This window comes from Acanthochromis polyacanthus, chromosome 19 (assembly GCF_021347895.1).
Source record: "Acanthochromis polyacanthus isolate Apoly-LR-REF ecotype Palm Island chromosome 19, KAUST_Apoly_ChrSc, whole genome shotgun sequence".
Classification (NCBI taxonomy): domain Eukaryota; kingdom Metazoa; phylum Chordata; class Actinopteri; family Pomacentridae; genus Acanthochromis; species Acanthochromis polyacanthus.
Genome location: NC_067131.1, coordinates 6,575,134 through 6,598,007, shown reverse-complemented (window position 1 = coordinate 6,598,007; position 22,874 = coordinate 6,575,134). Strand labels below are relative to the sequence as shown.

The 22,874-nt window shown below is 40.4% G+C and overlaps 1 protein-coding gene and 1 long non-coding RNA gene across 2 annotated transcripts; one reads left to right on the top strand and one right to left on the bottom strand.

Annotated features, from left to right (window-relative positions):
* The first annotated feature begins 2,613 nt into the window (after positions 1-2,613).
* glud1b (glutamate dehydrogenase 1b) lies at positions 2,614-20,809 on the top strand. The gene is made up of 13 exons (XM_022189854.2): positions 2,614-3,199; positions 7,205-7,285; positions 7,456-7,511; positions 8,075-8,138; positions 9,636-9,730; positions 11,354-11,533; positions 13,248-13,385; positions 13,523-13,660; positions 13,775-13,855; positions 14,609-14,732; positions 17,462-17,553; positions 18,493-18,555; positions 19,777-20,809. The coding sequence occupies exons 1-13, from the start codon at positions 2,803-2,805 to the stop codon at positions 19,894-19,896; spliced, it is 1,629 nt and encodes a 542-aa protein (XP_022045546.1). The 5' UTR covers positions 2,614-2,802; the 3' UTR covers positions 19,897-20,809.
* LOC110948371 (uncharacterized) lies at positions 14,506-17,468 on the bottom strand. The gene is made up of 3 exons (XR_007937952.1): positions 17,173-17,468; positions 16,146-16,223; positions 14,506-15,447 (listed from the first exon to the last, which is right to left on the bottom strand). It is a non-coding gene; the product is annotated as an uncharacterized LOC110948371 (long non-coding RNA).
* Positions 20,810-22,874: the final 2,065 nt, after the last annotated feature.

The following is a 22,874-nucleotide window of genomic DNA, read 5'->3' as shown; positions in this document are numbered from 1 at the left end:
TCAGTTGTGACATCTGTTAGGTATTATTACGTCTGTCATACTGTTTCTACAATGTGATAATCTAAACCGTATAGAGATGTAATAAATGAGGTAGAAAAACTCTGACAACCACTAATTACAATAAAACAAATCTGGTTAAGATATCTTATTAACTGTCTTTGTAATAAATTGTTAAAATTGTAAAGAGACTGTATGGACACCCTGTATATAAACACATAAAAAGTGCTGATTAACTGATATTTATACTGAATTTTGAGGCCTCTAATGAAAATCTCCTTACACACACCCCTCTCCTGCTAATCTTTATTCACAACCACACATGTGCACAACACGAGTGTCCTGCTGCCCTAAATTACCCAGTGTAATTTAGACATAATTGCACACATATGCTTGTATGCACATCCATTCATGCATTTTGATAGAAAGTGGAAATTCCTGCACAAACACATTCGTAGCGACTTTGCAAGCTCTGGTGGGTTTTACGATTGAGCTCCGTCCACTGATGCCAGGTTTCATGTTGGGTTTCTGCAGCTTTTGAAGGCCAGCACTGATATGAGCAGCTCTCAGCAGTCAATCATCTGTTTTCAATGCCAATTTTCATGCTTTTATTTTTAGCCACACTTGCAGCGGCGCTGTGGATGAAGATGTCGGTTCACCTCTCCAGTCCAAACATAAACCTTTCAACAAGTATGGGATGGATTGCCATGAAATTTTGCACAGACATTAATACCTACCAGATGCTGTACTGTACTGACTTTGGGGATTCTTTGAGTTTTTATTTGCTGCTTGTCAGATTAAACACTTCACTTGTACAGCAACATATTTTAGCATCTACTAGATGAGCTGGGCCACAATTTAATAGAAATTAATGGTTTCCAGAGGAGCTAAAACAGATTTCCATTAAGCTTGTGACCCTTCAGAGACTGAACTTTAGTTGATTTCTGAATAAGTTCCTGCAAAACTAATGACATCCACATCAACTGCTTCTGTGTTTTGTTATCTAGTTATTCTAATAAAATCATAGCATGAAAAATATTAGCATTGTTAGCATTCACACAGTTACAGATCGGCTGCAATTTCCTACTCTTACTGACACCACAGGCCAATACAGACATATTCCAGTGGAAGCCAGTAATAGTAAATTATTTGTGCTCATAGTCAGAAACTGTGCATCATCAGATCAACCCTCTCATTAATTATTGATGTACAAGAGGGAGGTTAAAGACTGATGCAACCACATCCTCCCACCTGATTCACCCTCTCTCTTCCCTCACGGCTGCGTCATTCACTCAACAGGTCAGGGGAACTGCTGATGACAGCATGCCGGTCTTGCACAGACCCTTTGATCAAACCACAAAGTACAAAAGTGTGATGCTGCAATCACCAGGCCGGTGCACAGCCTGCAGCTGCAGCCAAACGCCTCTAGACACATAAAAAAATATTAATATACACTACCGGTCAAAGGTTTTAGAAGACCTCTGTTTTTCTAGTTTTTTAATGGAAATTCTGCATGTTAATATCACACTTTACTGTGAAATACAAGCATCGAACAAATAAACAAATTAAGTAAAAGAACAAATCAATTTAAAAACCAAAATGTATTTTAAACTTTTGACTCATCAAAGTAGCCCCCTTTGGCAGATAAAACAGCTGAACACACTCATGGCATTCTCTCCACAATGGAAATCAAATATTCTTCCCAACTCTGTTGCAGAAGTTCCCATAAACGTGTGGAACTTGTAACATGCTTTGCTTTCACTCGTCTGTTTAGACCTTCCCAAATCTGGAGATCGTGTTGACCACTCCATGTTTTCAAGCTCACAATCTGGTTCTATTTTCCTAACGTAGTTCTGGAATAGCTTGGACATGTGTTTTGGGTCATTATCTTGCTGTAGGACAAACCCCTGACCAACTAGATGCATACCAGAGGGTGCTGCATGGCACTGCAAAATGCTGTGGTAACCACACTACTTTTATGCAGACAGAGGGGGTTGTAAGTAATCAAGAAAAGTTGGACACCTGTAGGATTTGGTGGCACCAACTTTCAAGGTTTGATCAACCTCCATTTGCTGCAGAAAATCATTGGCGTTTCCAGGACAGGTGAAATTCCTTTTAAAGACTTAAATAATGCTGAATTGCAGCAATTTATTATCACATTTTCATAACCTATAACAATACAGCATAATGTAGTTGTTTAATATATTTGGTATAATTGATTTGAAACTGTTAAAGTAACTACCTTTACCACATAAATATAAATATTAGGATAATAATGAAGTTGCAGAAACAGAAATATTCAAATGCATCAGATTTGTACTAGTAAGCACAGTACTCGAGTAAATTTACTTCGTTACATAATGCTAACCAGTTTCAGCCAGTACAGCTCAACTGCAACCATCAGACTATGGTACAAAATCCTGCTTCAAAACAGAATTTTAACCTCGACATCGCCGACTGTGTAAGAACGAAGTCATTTACGCGGCATTTTTCTTTCTTTTTCTTTTCACTTTCTGTCACAAAAGCGACAGCGCAGTCTCAGGAGCGCGCGCTGTCAACTGCCACGCACGAGCTCAGCGGCCCTCCTCTTCCGCGTGCGTTTCGAGGAGCCCCCATTGCGCTCCTCGGCTCGCGCTGCCTTTTAAAGCAAACGGACGCAGGATGCCATTCCTCACTCGGCCAGAGGACGGGACACGGTGAGGAGCTGCAGTCGCTCATTTACCCCTCTCCTGTCGTCACCCCCATCGTCCTTGTTGTTTAGTTGCCTCTTTATTCGTTCCGTTACACGGTTAGCTAGTCCCAGTCATGTATCGGTATTTCGGGGAGCTGCTGAGCCGCTCTGCGGGAAGTGCCCTGGCCTCGGGCTGTGTGGACTCCGCTCTCCCGGCGTCCTCGTCCCTGATGCGGGTCCGTCGCTATGCCGGTGCAGCTGACCAACCCGACGACCCCAACTTCTTCAGGATGGTCGAGGGCTTCTTCGACCGCGGCGCCTCCATCGTGGAGGACAAGCTGGTGGAAGACCTGAGGACCAGGGAGAGCCCCGAGCAGAAGAGAAACCGTGTGCGGGGCATCCTGCGCATCATCAAGCCCTGCAACCACGTCCTGAGCGTGTCTTTCCCCATCAAGAGGGATAACGGAGAGTGGGAGGTGGTGGAGGGCTACCGCGCCCAGCACAGCCAGCACAGGACACCCTGCAAAGGGGGTAAGAGCCCAGTCACATCTCCTCCACCGGCCGCTTTGACAGTTAGCTTTAGCCAGCTACTTAGCATTACCTAGCAGAAACGTTAGCTTAGTAAAAGATCAAAACACAGAGCAGCTGCTGTCAACAGCTGCTCCAGTAGTTCATCGTTACACACAGATTCACTGGTTTTATCCTCTGCTAACCAAACAGTTAACCTCATTCTTATTCAAAATAATTGCGGCCTGTTTGTTCCGTTTGTTTTCCTGAATATGCAAACTACTCACAGCTCTCATGTTTAGTTTAGTGACCTTCCTGCTCACCTGTGGCTGTAACGGTACCGCAGTTTGTTAGCTAGCAAGCTAGCAGTCACACTGCAACAGCACCTGTGCATACTTTTGTTGGCCTCTTTTAAGCTAAAGCCCTAATTTTTATGCTGTTATTCACCTACAATAGTCTCATCAGCCCTGTATAAAGTTCATCATATTCCAGTGATTGAAACTGGTTGGGTGTGCCAGTCTATTTCTAGACTGCTCACATGCTATATGTTGTTTGATGTAGAGAGGCAGCCCTGAAGGTATCAGGTGTCATGTCATTGAGCATTTACAGGCTTTGGAATCTCTGCATGTGCTGCACAGAACACATAGCTGACTGTAAAGCACCTTATGCACATGCACTGCTTTGTTTGAAGACTCCTATACACAGACAAGTGCCTCAGGCAGGGTAAATATACACACATTATGGCCCTTTTATATGTAGGCCTTGTGCAGAATAGAATAGGCTATGACAGTGACATGTGCTCCTTGGCACAAAGTTCAAGGTTCAAAGCAGAGGCATCATAGGCCACTGCTGCAGTGCACTATGGGATAGATGGAGAGATGTGATGTATAGGAAGACAGGAGGCATGAAAGTTGGGTAGGGGGTGGTTGTGTTTCCAGGCACTCCTATTTGTCAGCAGTGTGACAGGTGGGGGAGGGCGCTATGGAGGAGAGGAGTTCTCAGTAGAAAGAGACCTGCCATTTGGTTTGCTAGCCAGTCAAAGGGCATGTTTCAGTAATGTGCGGTGGACATTGGCTGCTATTCACACTAAGAAACCCGTCTACTGCACCTGCTTGATGTAGTAAATGTAAATCTATTCTTGGGAGGCATATTTCTGCTCTGGACATGCACATTGTACTGTGAATCGACACTATAAAGGACAAGAAGAAATTATTTACAAATTAGATTTGAAAATTGTCTGAGCTGAGTGAGAGTGGCATCATTTATGGCACCTAGATGAAATATCCATTAAGGATTTCCCACAAAGCACTTCACAGTAATGGCACCAATTTGTGAATTTGTAGTAGTGCTCGCTGTCCAGCCAGTTATCTGCAAGGGATCACTCAGAAGCAGTACAGGTAAAATCAATAAACATTAAGAGGGTTTCATTACTTCCATCCATTACGTGAAAGACCAAGATGAGCTGAGCATCTTCTCGATCCTGAGCTATATACAAACCATTGCATTAACCGTCCTTTGCAGTGATAATATTGCTATATATTTCCCGTTACATTGCCACGAGGCCACACAAATCACAGAAATGTTAACTTTGTTTATTTAAATACACAAAATTAATGGAAATAACAGAGATAAAAATCATCATTTGGACTAATTGCACATCCTGCCCAATGCAGACTGATGCTGACTTTTATAGGAATCAATGTTAACCCACAGCAAGCACTAGAACTGATCTGCAGTTAACTCAGACAGATCAGATCTTAAATAGCATAGACAAAGAGGAATATACAGTAGCCCTAGATTAAATTAGGTGATAGTATATTGTTTGTAGTTGCTCGCTGAATGATGGTTTATGCCCCATCCTATATGATAGGGGCGGAATAGGAGAATGAGACATTATCTTTCACCGTGTTTAATCATTGATGCAGTGCACAGACCCTTGGCTGTATTCAGATCAAACTACAAAGTGCAAAGCCTGTTTTTGTGTGTTCACACTATACCCATCCACCCCCTTTGAGATCCACACAGAGTGACACACTGCCAGGACTGGCTCACACTGCTTTATACCGAGCTTGTAAACGCTTGATATGGTATGTGGGTAAATGCACGGTTGTTTGCATACCCCAGAAGGCTGCCCACATTTTATTTGGTCTGCTAAATATTCAACTTCAATTTCCTTTCTGTGCAAAGGAAGAAGAAATCTGTGGAATGCCAATGGTATTGATTGTAAACCACAAGGGCAGCAGTATGTCCAAAAATGCCGTTGTTCTGTGTACAAGTTAAAAACAACTTAGAAATAATTTCACTAAAATCAATATTTAACGTCTCTTGGTTTAATTGACTACAGTGTCAGAGCTCTTGCAATTTAATTTGAATCTCTCTTCGATACGTTTGCACTTGAAACACTGAATAAAATTGGTCAATTATTACACCTAGAAAACGATATCCTGCAAATATCTGTCATGTACATCTGCTTTAATTAACATATTCAGTGTTCTGATGCTTCAAAGAAATGACTTAAAGTTAATCAGCCTGATTTAAAACATTGTTTTATACTTCTATCGAAAATCGGTTCCACTCCTGTTAGTGCAACTTCTCTTACCAGAGATAATAGGATGATTAAATGCCACATTTTTAAAGAAACTACGTGTTTCGCATTAAGGAAAAACTGAAAATGAATAGAATATGTACAGTAGGGAAGCTGCACTGAATAACTAAAGCTTTGATTTTAGCCAAACATACCATTTATTCAAGTAAAAGTCCCAAATATGTTTTTAAAATGAGTCTGTTAGATAAATGTCAGGTTACTTTAACTTAAGAGGCCCTTTAAGTTCATCATGTTGAGCCTGTAGGCCTGACTGTGGAAGTTAAACTGCTGTGACTGCTGCAGAAACTCTGGATTTCAGTCTGAGGGTTTTTTTTCTTCTAAAAGTCTTCCCTCCATTTTAGAGGAATGTGTTTACAGTTCTGCTTTGGTTCTTGTTGCTGTGGTCTGCTGCTGGTTGGGTGGATAAAAGGATCATTGAATGGGGGATGGGTGGCATCGGGCTTTTCTTTCCTATAATTTGATCAGCGAGCTCAAGATTGTCCTCCACTGGCCCGAGGTGACTCAGCTGATGTTTGGAGGAATGGAAATGAAGGAGGGAACGCTCTGCCACATGCTATTTTTTTGAGATGTTTGATCTCTTCCTTGCACATGACCGTCATGCAATTTAATACTGCAGCAATGACAGTCTGAGGATGAAATGTGACGAGTAGAATAACACAAACGGTAGGAAGTGGGCACAAAATGGCATCGTTGTAGTGGGTGTGCTTTTTTCTTCTGCTTCTTGTTTTTTTGCTTACAGTTGAACACAAGCAAAAAAACACACACAGGACTTTTCTGCTCACAAAACAACCTGCAGTCTCCTCTTTGTGCAGTTTGCCCTTGGGTTTCACTGTGAAAGCTAACTCTGGATGTGCTATTTTTGGCGTTGATGTTGAAACTCACTCGCACACACTATGCCAGTGAAGATGGAGTGACATATGCAGCCTGGCTGTATGATATCCTATAACATTGCACTTGTTACTGTGGCAACGGTAGTAAACGCCAGACAACAGGAAGCTACGCCTGCAACTGGAGGGCTGAGGTCAGAATGGAGGGCTGGGATTGGATCGTTTGGTCTCCACCCGCCTACTGCTGTTACCCTGACTGCCAGGCTCACTTGGTGCTCTGTGACCTGCTCATGTGGTGTTGTGTAGTTGGGGAGAACATTCAGTAATTATTGGCCCAGTCCAGGTTTTCTCAATGCTCTGTCTCTGCTATTCATTTTCATTTTTATTTTCTCAAGCTGTAGAGACAGTTCCAACAGAGGATAAGTATTTCCCCATGTTGGAGTCTGAACACATAATTAGCTTTAAATATATAAAACATTTGGAGTCAGAAACTAGCTAATAAAACGTCTAAATATGAGACACACTAATTTTATTTCCAGTTTGTCTGTGTATGGGAGCTGTGTTTTAAATTGTTCCCTTTCTGTGTGTTCCCGTCAGGTATCCGTTACAGTACAGATGTGTCTGTAGATGAGGTGAAAGCTCTGGCCTCTCTGATGACCTACAAGTGTGCTGTTGTTGGTGAGTATTAAAGTCTTAGCCTTGCACACAAAGCCTGTTTTGGATTTTCCACAGAGCTGACTATACGTAGTACTACTGTTGCTGCTTTTCCTCCTGATAACACATCAAGAAGGAATCCCTATATATATCTTCTGGGTGTGATGTGTGTTTGCTGTTTTATTCTTTTCCAGATGTGCCATTTGGGGGAGCCAAAGCTGGGGTCAAGATCAACCCCAAGAATTACTCAGTAAGCTTCCTAATGTCGATCCTCATCTTCCTCATTCACACGCACATGTAAAGATAAACAGACGTTTTAAATGTGTGCTGTAATATTTAATGGAGAGAAACACGGCCTAAGATGAGTTTTTCACACTCATTAGGCTGCAGTCAGTTGGAGGGATGTCGGTTTTCCTGCGTTCCTTGGGTCTTATCATAACCAAACAAACGCAGAGGATGATTCAGTCACATTAGAATGTAAAAGGCTGTGCTTCTCGTTTTGTTTTTACTGGTTCAGAAACTAAATGAAAAGAAGGAACAATTATGTGGACAGCATTGAGAAAAGGAAGAACAGGAGATGAAAGCCACGAAACAGAGTATTACAAGTCTTTGCATCTTTTTCCAGTTTGAGTATTTATTAAAGGGTAATGGAACTGTAATAGCAATAAACTGCTACGTGGTTTGTGGCTCAAGTTAAGACCTTTTTATTTTTGCAGTGAAATGTTCGTGCATGCACTGTCCTCTTTAAGGTCACAGACTTTAATCTTTTGCCTTCTGTTCATAAATACTAAACATGTCTACATTTTGTTGCAGGATAATGAGCTGGAGAAGATTACCAGGAGGTTCACTATTGAGCTGGCCAAGAAGGGTTTCATTGGTGAGTTTCTGCAAAAATAGTTTCTGTAACTTGTGGCAGTTATCGTTCTGCACTTTGTTTGGTATTGAGGCGTTACTTTGCACTAAATGCATGCTCGATTTTCTTTTTTCCCTCGACTTTGTTAAAATGACTGTAGAGGAAAGAGAAGCAAACGCTTCTTGTCATCTAGCACTGTTTATTCAGGTTGGGGTTGCTCTGGGTGTGTTTGTGCTACCTGAAGAGGGAGACAATCAGTGATGTTGAAAATGGCAAAGGGAATTGGTTAATCTGAAGTTGACAAGTTAATAAACCATTTCCTCCTAAGGTGTATGTTGTATGCAGAGATGGAAAAAATATTTTATTTACTCTAAAGTAGCCACATCACCGTATAAAAATGCTCTGCTACAAGTACAAATTGGGATTTAAAATTGGTTTTAAGTAAAAGGATTGAAATATCAAATTCTATTTAAAGTAACTTAAAGGAAACTACTCTTTATTTCGTACTTTATTTCATGTAAACCTGCATCATTAAATATTATAATTACTTGTGTTTGTCATTTAGTATTATTTTAGGAGCTAGTAAAGTTTGGGTTTCATCACTACTGATGGGTAACTTATACGCCCTAATAATAGCCTACAAAAATAAATCATAAGTTGTTTGTTTTGTTTCATTAATCTGAATTTGCAAAGTTATGAAGTAAATATTGCAGTGCCAAAGAGTGCAAAGAACAATGTTTTCTTATGAATTGTAATGAAGTTCAAGTTTATGAGATGCTGCCTTGTTTGAATGATAATTGTCATAATTCCTACAGAGAATGAAATGGTCGTGTCAGTTAGTTTGTGGAAGAAGCAGTAATATTAGCATTATGTACGATAAGCACGGCCACACATAAACATATGCACTGGTTCAGCAGGTTAACAGCCCCTATACAACCAGCTTGTGTTCACCCTGACCTGGATGCATGTAAATGCTTATAATGTATTCATCTCAAACACAACAGAGAGATGTGATGCTGTTTATGTGCTGGAGGACAGCAGTAGTTGTGTCATGTGGTGAGGTTTTCTACAGAGACTTTCAGTAATGAACTTTTTATACGCCCTGGAGGTGAAGCAGTACCCACTGCTTACGTCAGCGGCTTCCTCTGTTTATTGAGAGACTCTGCCATCCTTTTCTCTCTCTCTTTCACATCACAACCCCACCTCACTGCATGCCTGCTTCTGTTTTTGGAACAGAGGGCACATGTATATGTGACACAAGGACACAAACCTGGTGTCACATTTCCTCTGTCATTGGAGTTTGTATTTTTAATAGAACAATGTCAATTCAAGCGTTTAGGGTCACCTGAGGTAGCTAGTTGTGCAGACTAAAGCTTAGTTTTTTGTCATACTATCCTTGCTGTGTTAACTGTCTGTGTAAAGTATGTACTTGTGAGCACGCCTGCACTGTGACTGTTACGCTTGGCTGAAACTGTCCCATTTCTACCCTCCCTTCCTCTCCCACCCGTGTTTGTTCACCAGGACCTGGCATCGACGTCCCTGCTCCAGACATGAGCACAGGAGAGAGGGAAATGTCCTGGATCGCCGACACATATGCCAACACCATTGCACACACTGTGAGTTCTCAGACTTACATGATGCAGACAAACAGAACCAATCTCTGTAGCTTGGCTGAGATTTTGGCACAAATTTCAGCGTAGGCCAAGTTAATAACAAGGAGTGAGTCACATGTAAACCATGAACAGTGGTTTCCTGCCTCTCCCTTCCCAGCCGACCACCGTTGACATTCCTCCTCTCATAAAAGCAGCTTTTCAGACTGAGGCCCGTGTGTGTTTATGGTATCAGTTAATCATTCTCCTATCAAAATCTGTCAAACAGAGTGTATTTGACTAAAATATTTACCCATGTGTGTTTGGCACAGGGTCTCAGTTTGATCCGAAAATTAGAAAGGTAAAAAAGTCTCGCTTGATTTGAATTTTAGACATTTTAATGAAGAAAAGTGAATCCAGCAGGAGTTGGAAAAAGTGAGCTGAGCTGCAGTGCTGACTTTTACACTGGACCAGAGATGAGTAGTCATCAGAGCTCAAAGCTAAAAGCTACTGTGATGTTTAAGTTAAGTGAACACAAGTGCTGCTCTAATTAACAGCTACAATGAAAGATAACTTCATTATCTATTTATCTGCAGATTGATTTTCAAAATAATCATTTGATTTGTGAAAAGTCATGAACATGCAACACACTGTCATCACAACTTCCTCGAGTCATCTTTATATGTCTTGTTTTGTTCAGCCAAAACTCCAAAAGCCCAGAAATCCAATATAAAATAATAATATATTGGACAGGAGCATCAGTTACTCTCTTTCAAAAAATTGTGACCAGAGAACAGATGCATTTCCATTATTAAGCAGTATTGGTAAAAGTAGTAGTACTGTTAAAATCTTAGCAATACTGATTCCTAGTGATGATGGAAGACAATTGCATTTGATTTATCGATCTTCTGTTATTCTGTATATAGATTTTTATGATCAACTGGATGGAAATTAGGGACGTTTGACTGTGATGCTACATGTCATGTACAGTTCAGCTTGTTAATCATTAGTAGACTGTGCAGAGTCAGCGTGCCTCTTTTTAAAGCAGGTTTCTAAATGACTACTGATTCTTTGCTGGCATTTTATTAGCTGCCATTCAAGTGGAGAATAATACGATCCACCAATCAGTCAGCGCACCTGAATCATTCATTAGTTAATGAGTGTACAACCTGTTATCCAGTTTGGCTTCCAGTCCACTTTCCTCTGACCTCCTCTCCCTTTATCCAGCCATGTGCCCTCTATTACAGATACCCCAGAGCTTTGGAGGGGCTGAAACATTCCTGGTCTGGGTATCTCATGGCACAGCGTAATGGGTAGCATGTACTGACACTCAGTCAGCTGCCTGAAAGCGTTGTACTGTGGTACCATTTTACTACATGTAGGTCACGCAGCCCATGCCATGTTCAAAAGCTGAAGCTGGTGCTGAAGGAAAATGTAGTGCCACTGATGGCCACTAGATGCTGAATCAGAAAAAATTTGACCAATTGAGTTACATTCAGTTCACCTTTTTTCCCCTCAAATAAGCTTAGGTGAATTTTTAACATTACTGAAAACACTGAGGCTTTAAGATGTTTCAACAACCGTTCTGTTTGCATAACTGTGTACAGTCGATGGGCTATGTTGTCTTATCTATCTTCAATGTGTGTGCAGGACATCAACGCCCACGCCTGTGTGACAGGAAAGCCCATCAGCCAGGGAGGAATCCACGGACGTATCTCAGCCACCGGTCGCGGAGTTTTCCACGGCATCGAGAACTTCATTAATGAGGCGTCTTACATGAGCATGCTGGGCTTGACTCCAGGCTTCCAGGACAAGACCTTCGTCATCCAGGTAAGCAGACACACACACACACAGTAGAAACATCACACCCGAGGAGATCCTAAACGCGCTGCAGTTGTTTGCTCACTGATAGTCACAGGATTTAGGTTTTCATTTGAAGTCACGATGAGGGGTTTTAGAGCTGCGCTTCAATCAGAGCCACAGCATCTGCTTCAGCCCGATCCTGATCTGCTCATTCTGTGCTGACAGCAGTGAACTGAAGTTTCTGTTCTTTGTTCTTGGAAAATGATGATTCAGTAATAAAAATGAGCCCACTCTGCTTAAATTCTTACAACTTTGTGAAGAAAGTTTGAGTTCAAAAGATCATTTCTGCTACTTCATTACTAGAATTTTAATTTTAGCAACAACAAAAAAAATGATGTGCAATCAGTTGAATAGCTTAATGACCATTCTTTCTTTAAAGATTCACTGATTTAAACTGTAGATTTGTGAAAGGAGAAGTGTATTTGCGGAGACAAAGTCAAACAGCAGTATTTGCCGAAGCAGTTTCACTTCCAGTTGTCACATGAAGCTCCTCACGTGTCATGAATGCATGCAAACACTGATACGTTGGTACAAGAATCCAAGGCAGTCGCCTCAGCGGTTTTCCAAGAATGTTTTTCGCAATGACTGCTTGTCATGACAACCCCAACATGACAACCCCATATGTTTAGATGCATTCCACTTAGCAAAATGAGTCTGAGGTAGCAGCAAACTGTGTAACATTTAGACGTTTATCACACCCTTAGACATCAATTAAAAGAGGCAGACTTGTTTTGTGTAACAGCAAAGACACTAGAAATTTAGAGGTTTTGAAGGAGGATACTTGGATTGCTGAGGGGATATTAGATTGAGGGTTGATGGGGGTTAGGACGTCACAGAGAAAATGAAGAAGCAGTGGCAATGGCTGAATCATGACGTGAGTGTTCAGAAAGCTGATCCCTGTATGTGTGTTTGAGGATTACACTGTGGGGAGATTAGATTTTCTTAGAGATTTATTAGTGAGAGGAGCGAGAACAGATCTCTAGTGTGGTATTAAGATCAAGATGGACACGACTTTGCTCCCTTATTGCACTTGTTTCTATTTTGTTCCATCTGTAGTGAAGCTTTGTACTCCTTCTGTTATCCTGCAGTTCTGCTAGAGCTAATGCTGATGATGGTATGATTAAAAACTGGGGATTTTACTGTCATTTATACACATATCTGGTCATTTTTTCATTTTTTTACATTATTTTCTATGATATGCACTGTATTCATATATATTTTGATAAATCCATATGAAAATTATCAGTCTACCACATCTCCTACCATTGCTTAAGCTTTATCCCAGCTGAATTCATCAACAAGCTCCAACAGTCATATACTTAAACAACACAGTTCAGATTGTAAGCAGGCGACAGAATTATTTTTTCTAGAGAGCACCCTTTCTGTCCATCTGTGCCGTTCTGATTTGTTTGTCCTGTCTCACCCACATTTACATCAAATATTCACAATAAAAACATCGGTAGGTTTTCTTTTCAATCAGTGTAGTCGACAGTTGTGTTGTAACTTAATTTGTCCACATGGTGGCGCCAGAGAATGTAGTTTAATGCAACTGAAGACGCTTTTAGGTTGAGTACAGTGGGATGTAATGATTGAAATAGTTTACTATGGATGTTTAATTATTTAGAAATCAGATGAAGTTGTTGGACTGTGGTGATTGTAAGCTTCTTGTGACTTTCTACAGGGCTTTGGTAACGTGGGTCTCCACTCCATGAGGTACCTGCACAGGTTTGGGGCCAAGTGTGTGGGCATTGGTGAGATTGATGGAGCCATCTACAACCCAGACGGCATCGACCCCAAACAGCTGGAGGACTACAAACTGGTACCAGCCCAGCTTTTCCTTTTCAAAATTAATCTGTTCTTCCTTTGCCTAATTTTTACTCACTTGCCACTTTTTAATGAATACATATTTTTTCAACATTTCACTCCCACTGAGAGTTTTTCCCCTGTGTTCTGTAGCAACACGGCACCATTGTGGGCTTCCCAGGAGCCAAACCCTATGAGGGCAACATCTTGGAAGCTGACTGCCACATCCTGATCCCTGCCGCCGGAGAGAAGCAGCTCAAACGTAGCAACGCCCCCAGGATCAAGGCTAAGGTAGACATTGGCTTTTATTAATTTATTTTTTTGGTGCTATGATTTCAGTTGTCATTGGATTGCATTAGTAAGGACAGGGCCACTTAGTCGCAGGTGTGAATTGTGTTTTTTCAGATCATTGCTGAGGGTGCCAACGGTCCCACCACCCCAGATGCCGACAAGATCTTCCTGGAGAACAACGTCATGGTTATTCCTGTAAGCACACACATACGCGGAAATACAAAATACACTTTTTTTTGTCAGATGATTTGTTGGATAAAACCTCTTTTGCCTTTACATATGAAGGAAATGTGTACATAGATCACACATGACTAATTCATCATCATCAAGCAGTGTTTGCAGTGACTGAATTTAGAGTACAATGGGTTTGAGTGTGGTTGGTATAAAACATAATTCTTGCTGACCACGTTTCCAACATCTTTACCTGATTGCACCGTGGTGACTGATTAAATTCAGTGAGACATAAAAAGCTAGGAAACTAGTTTTCTTCATCAACTTTGTGTTAATAGTGATGGTATTTTCTATATCAGTGCAAACTCCAAACATTTTAAGTTTCTGTTCACTGGTTTAAAGTAGATAGGATTTTGTTAATGAGCTGTAATGCCAGCATTATCAGTCGCCATGATGAAACAATAACTTACTGTGCTTTAAGCTCTTAGTGAATATTTACAAAGGAGGTTTTTCCTCATTTTGAGGTACTTCTGTGGACCTGTGCTGATTTGGTGACTTAAGGTTACTAAAAAACACAATGAGAACACACCATTGTAAATATATCAGTGTTTGTCTAAGTAATCATTTTGCAGACTATTTAGTTTTGCAAGGTATTTCAGTGTCCTTATTGGACATTTTTGCAGAACAGAGGATAATTTATTCAAACAATTCCACACAGTAAAATATGAAGACTTGTCCAAACCGGCTGATGTCTGACTTTGATGTGTTCTCTTCCAGGACATGTACCTGAACGCTGGTGGTGTGACGGTGTCTTATTTCGAGTGGCTGAAGAATCTCAACCATGTCAGCTATGGAAGACTGACCTTCAAATATGAGAGAGACTCAAACTACCACCTGCTCAGTGAGTCCAAACTGCCGTGTTATTCCTCTGTAACCTACAGATAGACTGAGGTCATCAGGCACAATCCAAAGATTTACCATTCTAACAAAATCACAATAAACACCAAAAATGTGCAGAATGTGACAAATGTGTTTTCAAATAAAAACCAGACATTTCATTAATTAGATATCCCAGTTTACTTTAACCATTAAACACCATGTTAAACCATATTTATTCTCTCTCTACAGTGATTAATACAGTGATTATTGCAGGGAACTGAAATGGCGGTAAAGAGTGGAAAGTGAAATTTGTAGCTGGAACCAATTGTTGTTGTCTTATTCAGTTTGTATGCAAACTGCTGCTCTAACTGATCAGTTTGCCAGTCGTCATTTAGCTTAAATCTGCTGTTAGTCTATTTGTTTCCCCGTTTCTCTGCCACTTTGGACTTCATTTCCTCGAACTTCTTTTGAAACTGCTCCCCCTGCTGTTTTGAGCATATCACACACTTTCCATTAGGATGCACCTTTATGGTGCCTTCAGGGGTGCTGAAAACATGGATGGTTTTCTCCTCTGTATCAGAACAAGCTTCCCTTATAACCGTCGCCCACACTTCTGGATTGGGAGTGTAAAACATGGTTTTGTTTCCTCTGCACTGATGGAGAGTTTCTGGATTCGCCTTCATTTCCTGGAGTTTCTTATGTTTGTTTTTTTCCTTTTCTGCTGCATGGTCACCCATCTACAGAGAAACAAAATAAATATTAATAATTGGCATGCTGCTTTTAGGCAAAAGGAAACATTCAGAGCTAGACAGACTAAGGTTTCTGCACCTTTTTGCATTTTTCCCTGATCACATGCAATGGATGTATCAAACTGGCACACAAAGCATCAGTGAATGTTTGTGCACCATTTTACCAATGTTTGCAAGGTTGAAGTACTACAGTAATTTTATTTGTGATAGTTTTGCAGTTAGAATTCAGTGCCTGTGAAAACCAGCTGGGGAAAAACATTGTGAAGTCGTGATAGATAAGAGAGGGTCAATTTAGTGTATAGATATTTTTATTGCCCTCAGATATAGAGCTGTAAAATAGAGGAATAACTCTTCAAGTAACGTGTGGATTGTCAATAAGACTTGATTTTAAACATGACAGTGTTTGTATTTCAGTGGTAGAACTAGCATTAAAGTTTGTAAAATGACACATCTATGTGGCTTACTGTATGGTGCAGAGTGTGACAGAGGTTAAACCTTGTACACTCCATTCCCATTTATTATCTAAACTTGATCTCAAATTGTTTTCAGAAGCCAGTCAAACATCTGCAGCCATAATGTCTTAATGAGGTATTACAGGCATGCAGCGCAGCTACAAATTTGCTGAAAGCTGTAGAGCACATTGACTTAATTTTATTTCCTTACCTAATGTTGTTGTGTGTACTTACAGTTCCTGTTGTTTTTGCTGTGTATTTCTCTGATGTGCTCACTCAGTGTAAAGGGCGTGTACCCTGACAGTCTGCTCCCTGAACGAATAGGACAAAGTTCAGATTAGATTTGTACAAAATATGTTCATTTAAACACCTAACCCACATGCATAATGTACTAATTGTCTCCCCAACGTCATTAGTGGATTTATTTGTGACAAGACTGCAGAAACTACTCTAAACCTCTAAATAAGTCACTTTCCAAATAAGTCAGACGAGCTGCATAGGAGTAAAAATCAGCTAAGGAGTAATAATGTGTAACAGATCATCAAGATATTCAAATTATTTTATTAATTAATCAAAGGACATTTTGTTACACTTTGATGATTGCCTTAACAATAGAAACGTATGAAAAGATAGTAAACTAGGCACGTTTTTGACAAGTCTCCAAAATTACGCTTATGTATGTTACTTTTGACAGAAAAAAGTTCACTTTTTTTCCGTCAAAAAGTAACATACATAAGCGTAATTTTGGAGACTTGATAGGCCATTTGTCAAAAACGTGCCTAGTTTATTATCTTTTCATATGTTTCTATTGTTAAGGCAATCATCAAAGTGTAACAAAATGTCCTTTGATTAATCAGTCAAAGAATTTGAATGTCTAGATGATTTGTTACACATTATTACTCCTTAGCTGATTGTTTTATATGTGAATTTGTAGCAACTAAACTGGTTCTTATAAAGCTTGGACTGCCTATTAAGACTTTCTCTTTCAACTCTTATCTTCTCTTTTTGTCTTGGATGAAAGATAGCTATAGTGGTTTCACATATCACCTTTGTTTTTGGTACTTCAGTGGTTCCAGAAATAAACTTTAAATAGCAGTCTTAAACACCTGTGTTCTGAGGCGTAAAGCAATCATCAGCACTGTTTTATCTTTGCCTTGCAATTAAGGTTTTTTTCTACTATTTTAATGTCACTGAAAGTCCATTAAGTAATTTGTAAAAGCAATGAAAAAACTATAATAACTAGAATCATAAATATTCTTACTCAGTCTGGAGGTTCAGGCAGCGTTGGGTCGTTGCTGTGAGTTCTGTCCAAAAGCAACGATTTGTCCCGAGAGCTTCCTTCTCTTTTATTTATACTCGCTCTTTTGTTTGCATGCAGCCAATCATAAAGTCACAAAATGCATTTTCACCATGTAGGGCAAAACAAATTATCAATGTCACGTTAAAACAAGTCCGACCAGATGAAGCGTCAGGTGTGGTGCTGCTGGTGTTTGTGTTGGATTTCATGGTTTTTCTTTTTTTTTTTTTTTCTTTCCTTTATTCCCATCTAGTGTCCGTGCAGGAGAGCTTAGAGAGGAAGTTTGGCAAGCAGGGCGGACCCATCCCCATCGTACCTACTGCTGACTTCCAGGCCAGAGTTGCTGTGAGTAGCATCTGCTGTCACACCCATGTTCATGCACTGACTGGTCAGAAATGATCAGCTCTTTTTCCTGCAGGTCTGATATTTAAAAGATCTGCACTGACAAGCACTGCCTCCAGGAAATAGCACTCTAATGTTCAACAATGATTAAAGCTGTTACTAAACAGGCTGTCAGACAGATAAAAGGAGGGATCGCAACCTTAAACCATGCTCTGTGGCTTAGTGCTTGTTTGAAGAGGCTCTGTTTGAGACTGAAGCAACTTTTAGTGCATTTTTGTGTTATTAATTGTTTTACATTTAGTGTGGATTGTTCATTTTTTACAGCAGGCTTATGTGATCTGCATTACATCGACCACTGCATAATATTTAAATAGAATAATGAAACACTTTGCTTAATTTTTATTTGAAAATTTATATTATGTTAAAGGTAATTAGATTTTTTTTAAACCGAACGTTATGCAACTCCTAATGCTTGAAATACTAGACCTAGTCTAGACCTGTGTCTTGTTCTTCATGTCCCTACATATGTGAGTTTGTTTGTGGTTGGAAATGTCAAAACCAGCTTCAGGCTTTACTGTTTAATCCCATTGATTGACACTTTGTTGATACAGTCTGTCACAGCTTCTTTAAATGTGCCCAACCTGAATTTTTTGAGTAACAAACGCTACTTGAAAGACTGACATGACAAATTAATTTGACATTTTCTTGTTTCATAGCTGTCAAATGCTCAAACTTAATTCACCAGAGCCAATCTGTATTTTAAAAAATCTACATGACAGCAAAATGAAACAAATTCTTCACATTAAAAGCGTGTAACCAGACCAGTGTTTGCTGTTATTATTAATGATACTTCTCCTGCTTGTTTACTCAGTGATTAGTGCTTTTAGGGCTGCACACTGTCAAAGTAGTGTCTGTGGTTTAACGTACTTCATTCCTCTGCAGGGTGCCTCTGAGAAAGACATTGTTCACTCTGGGTTGGCCTACACCATGGAGAGATCTGCCAGGGTAAGAGATCCTGCAGGGCTTAACACAGTCCAACCTGTTTTAGAGAAAAGACTCCATATTATGCAGTGCAATGAATTTAGAAGAGACATTGAAAGTGTGGAAAAATGTTAAATGTGACCTCATTTCTACTAGGAACAAACAATATCAGGTCATGGCAGAAAATTCCTAAAAAGACGAACTGAATTTTATTTCATTAAGATGTTTGCATGGACTGCCTTCTCTTCTGCTCTTTCTTCTCCTCCTCCTCCTCTTTCTTCTTCTTCTTCTCTTTATTTCTTCTTCTTCTTCTCCTTTTCTTCTTCTCCTACTTCTTCTCTTCCTCTTTCTTCTTCTTCTCCTTCTCTTCTTCTTCTCTTCTTCTTTTTTCTCCTTCTCTTTCTTCTCCTCCTCTTCTCTTCCGCTTCGTCTTCTCCTCCTCTTTCTTTTCTTCTCTTCTTCGTCTTCTTCTCTTCTCCTCCTTTGTCTTCTCCTTTTCCTCCTTCTTGTCCTTCATTTCAGTTTTATATTATTTTAGTTAAACTGGCAGTGAGCCCTTAATTCACACTACACCGTGCTGTCAGCTGCCTTTAATAAATGAACCTCTCCTCCTAATAGTGGTGTCAATGAATTTTATGACGCGTATAAATATTATAAATCTGTCACATCATCTGGCTGATACTTGGACAAGTAATGCTACAATGGGATGCTGTCCATACAGTAAATACATCCAATCTGTCCAAGTATCCTAAAGTTTGAACTAGGATGGATAAATTTCACTTTCAGTCTGCTGGTCTGGAAACGTTGTAAGAAGCTTTGAATTCAGCTCAGTCAGAAAGGTCTTGGAACGCCTGAACCAAGTTAAAAATTTGATTTCCAGAGGCATTAAATGGGGTTTCTTGCCGTCTGTTGGCAGTGGCGTTGGTTTAAACTTTCTCTGCTGGCTGACAGGGAGACGTTATGCACCTACGGGTGGAAGTGATGCGACAGTAAATTGTGCTGCAGGAGCCGGATAAATCCTTTTTTTATTGAGTTTCAGTCAGACCTGCAGCAAACACTGTCACTGGTAGCTGCACTGGAAGCTCATCCTCTTACAGCAGCGTTATTTTTGGCTAAAACTAATCAGTTTTCTGCCACTTATCTGTTTCTGAGTCTCATTCTTTGATTAATGACAGTGCCACATGGGCTGTTGAAAATACTGTTAAACAACATATAAAATGTGTTTTCTTTTCTGCCTTTTTGTAGCAAATCATGCGCACAGCGAGCAAGTACAACCTGGGTCTGGACCTGCGGACGGCCGCCTACGTCAACGCCATCGAGAAGGTCTTCAAAGTCTACAACGAGGCTGGACTCACCTTCACATAAGCGTCCAATCGGGACCCACGCTTTACTCCCTTCCTCCGGCCCTCCTGCTATCGATCCTCCTCTCCCGCCTCCCTCCACCTCCTAGAAACAGCCTTCAGAACATATCACTGTTTACCGCAGCTCGTTGGCTCTTTCACGCGCACACATGCAGCGACACGTTGGCGAGTCCGCTATTTATCCTGTGATCTTTGTGCTGCCATCACATCTCTGTTTAGATATCGGCCCTGTTCTAGTTTTTGCCTGAGATAAAACAGAGCGCGCCATCACAAGAGGGAATAAAAGAACTTGTCCCTCCTTCAGCCACTACGTTAGTGATGTTGTTGTACGGCAGCCGTGTCCTCGCCTCTTTTTGCGGTCGCTGAATGCATGTGTTGCATTTGTTTCAGTTGACAGCACTACAGATGCCTTATTTCAGAAAGAGGTCTGCTCTGAAAAGGAGACGGCCACTTCAGTCTAGCACTTATTAAAAGGGATTTAGAATTAATTTCATGTGAATAAAAGACAATTTTATTGCTGTCGAGTTTGTCTTCTCACTCTTAAGGTGTAAAGATTAGTGGTGAAGTTGCCAAGATTTCGAATTCCCAAGAAGAACTTTCTTTTTTTTTTTTCATAGTGTTTTTACTGTTTAGGATTCAGTGGATGCTCCCGTACTCATCGCCCTCTTTGACGGTTTTTTTTTTCTCCTCCCTTCCTGTCGCTTTTGTCCTAAACGCAGCTTCTCCCCGAATCCTCCACTGGCCAAGAAAGAGGAGCAGGGACTGGGCGAGGTGTCACTGTGATCGCCCAGCCCCTGGTTGAATTTTCCTCAGTTGTAACCGTCCAGTTTCTCAGCATCAAAATTATTTTGGAGGAAATTACTTTCTATTTTTATTTTATTCATATTTTTTTGAAACCAATAAAATGTTCAGAAGAAGATACAAAAGTGGACTTGTGTTTATTTCCTGACATACACTGATCCTGAACGTCCAACAAGGAAATCTAACTGCAGAAGCTTGGGCAGTATGGACGCCTTCTCTGCCAATACACATGTTCACTCTATAAATAAGAATCATAAAAGCATTAAAATGCCTCCTGCATCTCTACCTAATTCTGAATGTTGTATATAGGGTGTGATATGGTGGTTGAATGTTGCAAGAACTTCTAGGGTTTAAAGTTAAATATGATACAGCTTTCATTTGAGCTCATAGCCCTGTACTGGACGTAGCATGTCGTCCAAAATGTGACCAAAAAGTCATAATTTAGTATATCATCCAAAATATGACAAAAACATATTTTAGTATGTCATCCAAAATATTGGAAAAAAAACATCATAGTCTAGTATGTTGTCCAAAATATGACAAAAACGTCATACTTTTGTATGTCATCAAAATATGAAAAAAACATCATAGTTTAGTATGTCGTCCAAAATATTGAAAAGGGGGCGACTGAATAGCTCAGTGGTTTAAGTGGGCTAATCATGTACAGGAGCTGGTGTCCGACGCAGTGGCCCGGGTTCAATTCCCGCTCACGGCCCTTTGCTGCATGTCTTCCCCCAACTCTTCTCCCACATTCCCTGTAACTCACTCACTTACCCTGTTGAAAAAAGGCTCAAAAATTTAAAAAAAAAAAAAAGTCAAAGTTTAGTATGTCATCCAAAATATGAAAAAAAACGCTGTAGTTTAGTATGTCGTCCAAAATATGACAAAACCATCATAGTTTAGTATGTGGTCCAAAATATGGAAAAAAAGTCAGTTTAGTATGTCATCCAAAATATGAAAAAAATAACATACTTTAGTATGTTGTCCAAAATATGGAAAAAAAAAGGTCATAGTTTAGCACGTCGTCCAAAATACAGAAAAGGGGGCGGCCGTATAGCTCAATGGTTTAAGTGGGTTAATCACATACAGGAACTGGTGTTTGACACAGCGGCCTGGGTTCAATTCCCGCTCGCAGCCCTTCTGTTGCATGTCTTCCCCCACTCTTCTCCCCCGTTTCCTGTAACTCATTCACTTACCGGCTGAATCCCAAACCGCCCCCGACACACTCCCCCTCCACTACCGAGTGTCACTCCAAAAGAAGTCACACTCGCAGCTGTGGAGGGCACCTATTATTGAAGGGGGAGGGTATAAATACGATTGTCAGGAATGGGACGCCCTGTCGCCTCACCGGAAAACGGAAGACGTCATCGCCATGGTAACACAAAGACGCCTACTGTGCATGGCTGTAGCACTGTGGCACAGGTTGCAACTAACAAGGATCGCTGCTGCTTCCAGAAGACGAAAGCATCCCACTTTTTTCACTCATATTTTTTCCAATCCTATTATCTGGCATTTCAAATCCAACAAATGAATAAATGAATAAATGAATTCTGTCAGTTGTGTTCAAATTTTAAGGTGTCAGGGGGTGCACAATTAAATCAAACGTCAGCAGAGAAGAAGATTTGTTTCTTTTGATTTATCTTTTTACATCACTCTTTTTGTGATGTTCTGTCAGTGTGAAAAAGGTGTGGGAGAAATAATGGACGCATGTGGAACTCACATCAATATGTTGTTTCCTCCTCCATTTCGACGTTGCACTTCCTGAAAAAGTTGTCCAGAGTGAGCATCAATGCAGACTCGCTATTTAAGGGCTGAACAGTCCACTCTTCCTCCGCACTACGCGGTTTGGGACGGCCCTTAATATGGAGGACCCTCCACGGGAACGCGCAAACGGAGGGGTGGTGTGTAGGGATAGTGTGTAGGGGGCGGTTTGGGATTCAGCCACCCCGTCAAATAAAGGCTCAAAAATAAAAAAAATGTCAGTCTAGTATGTCTTCCAAAATATGACAAAAAATCATACTTTAGTATGGCGTCCAAAATATGAAAAAACGTCAAAGTTTAGTATGTCTTCAAAATATGACAAAAAGTCATACTTTAGTATGTTGTCCAAAATATGGAAAAGGGGGCGGCCGTATAGCTCAATGGATTAAGTGGGTTAATCACATACAGGAACTGGTGTCC

Bases quoted from the DNA above. Each gene is read 5' to 3' on its own strand.
- glud1b (XM_022189854.2), top strand. From the start codon at position 2,803: ATGTATCGGTATTTCGGGGAGCTGCTGAGCCGCTCTGCGGGAAGTGCC. The intron at 7,286-7,455 runs GTGAGTATTAAA...ATTCTTTTCCAG, and splicing joins CTACAAGTGTGCTGTTGTTG to ATGTGCCATTTGGGGGAGCC. The intron at 8,139-9,635 runs GTGAGTTTCTGC...TTTGTTCACCAG, and splicing joins GGCCAAGAAGGGTTTCATTG to GACCTGGCATCGACGTCCCT.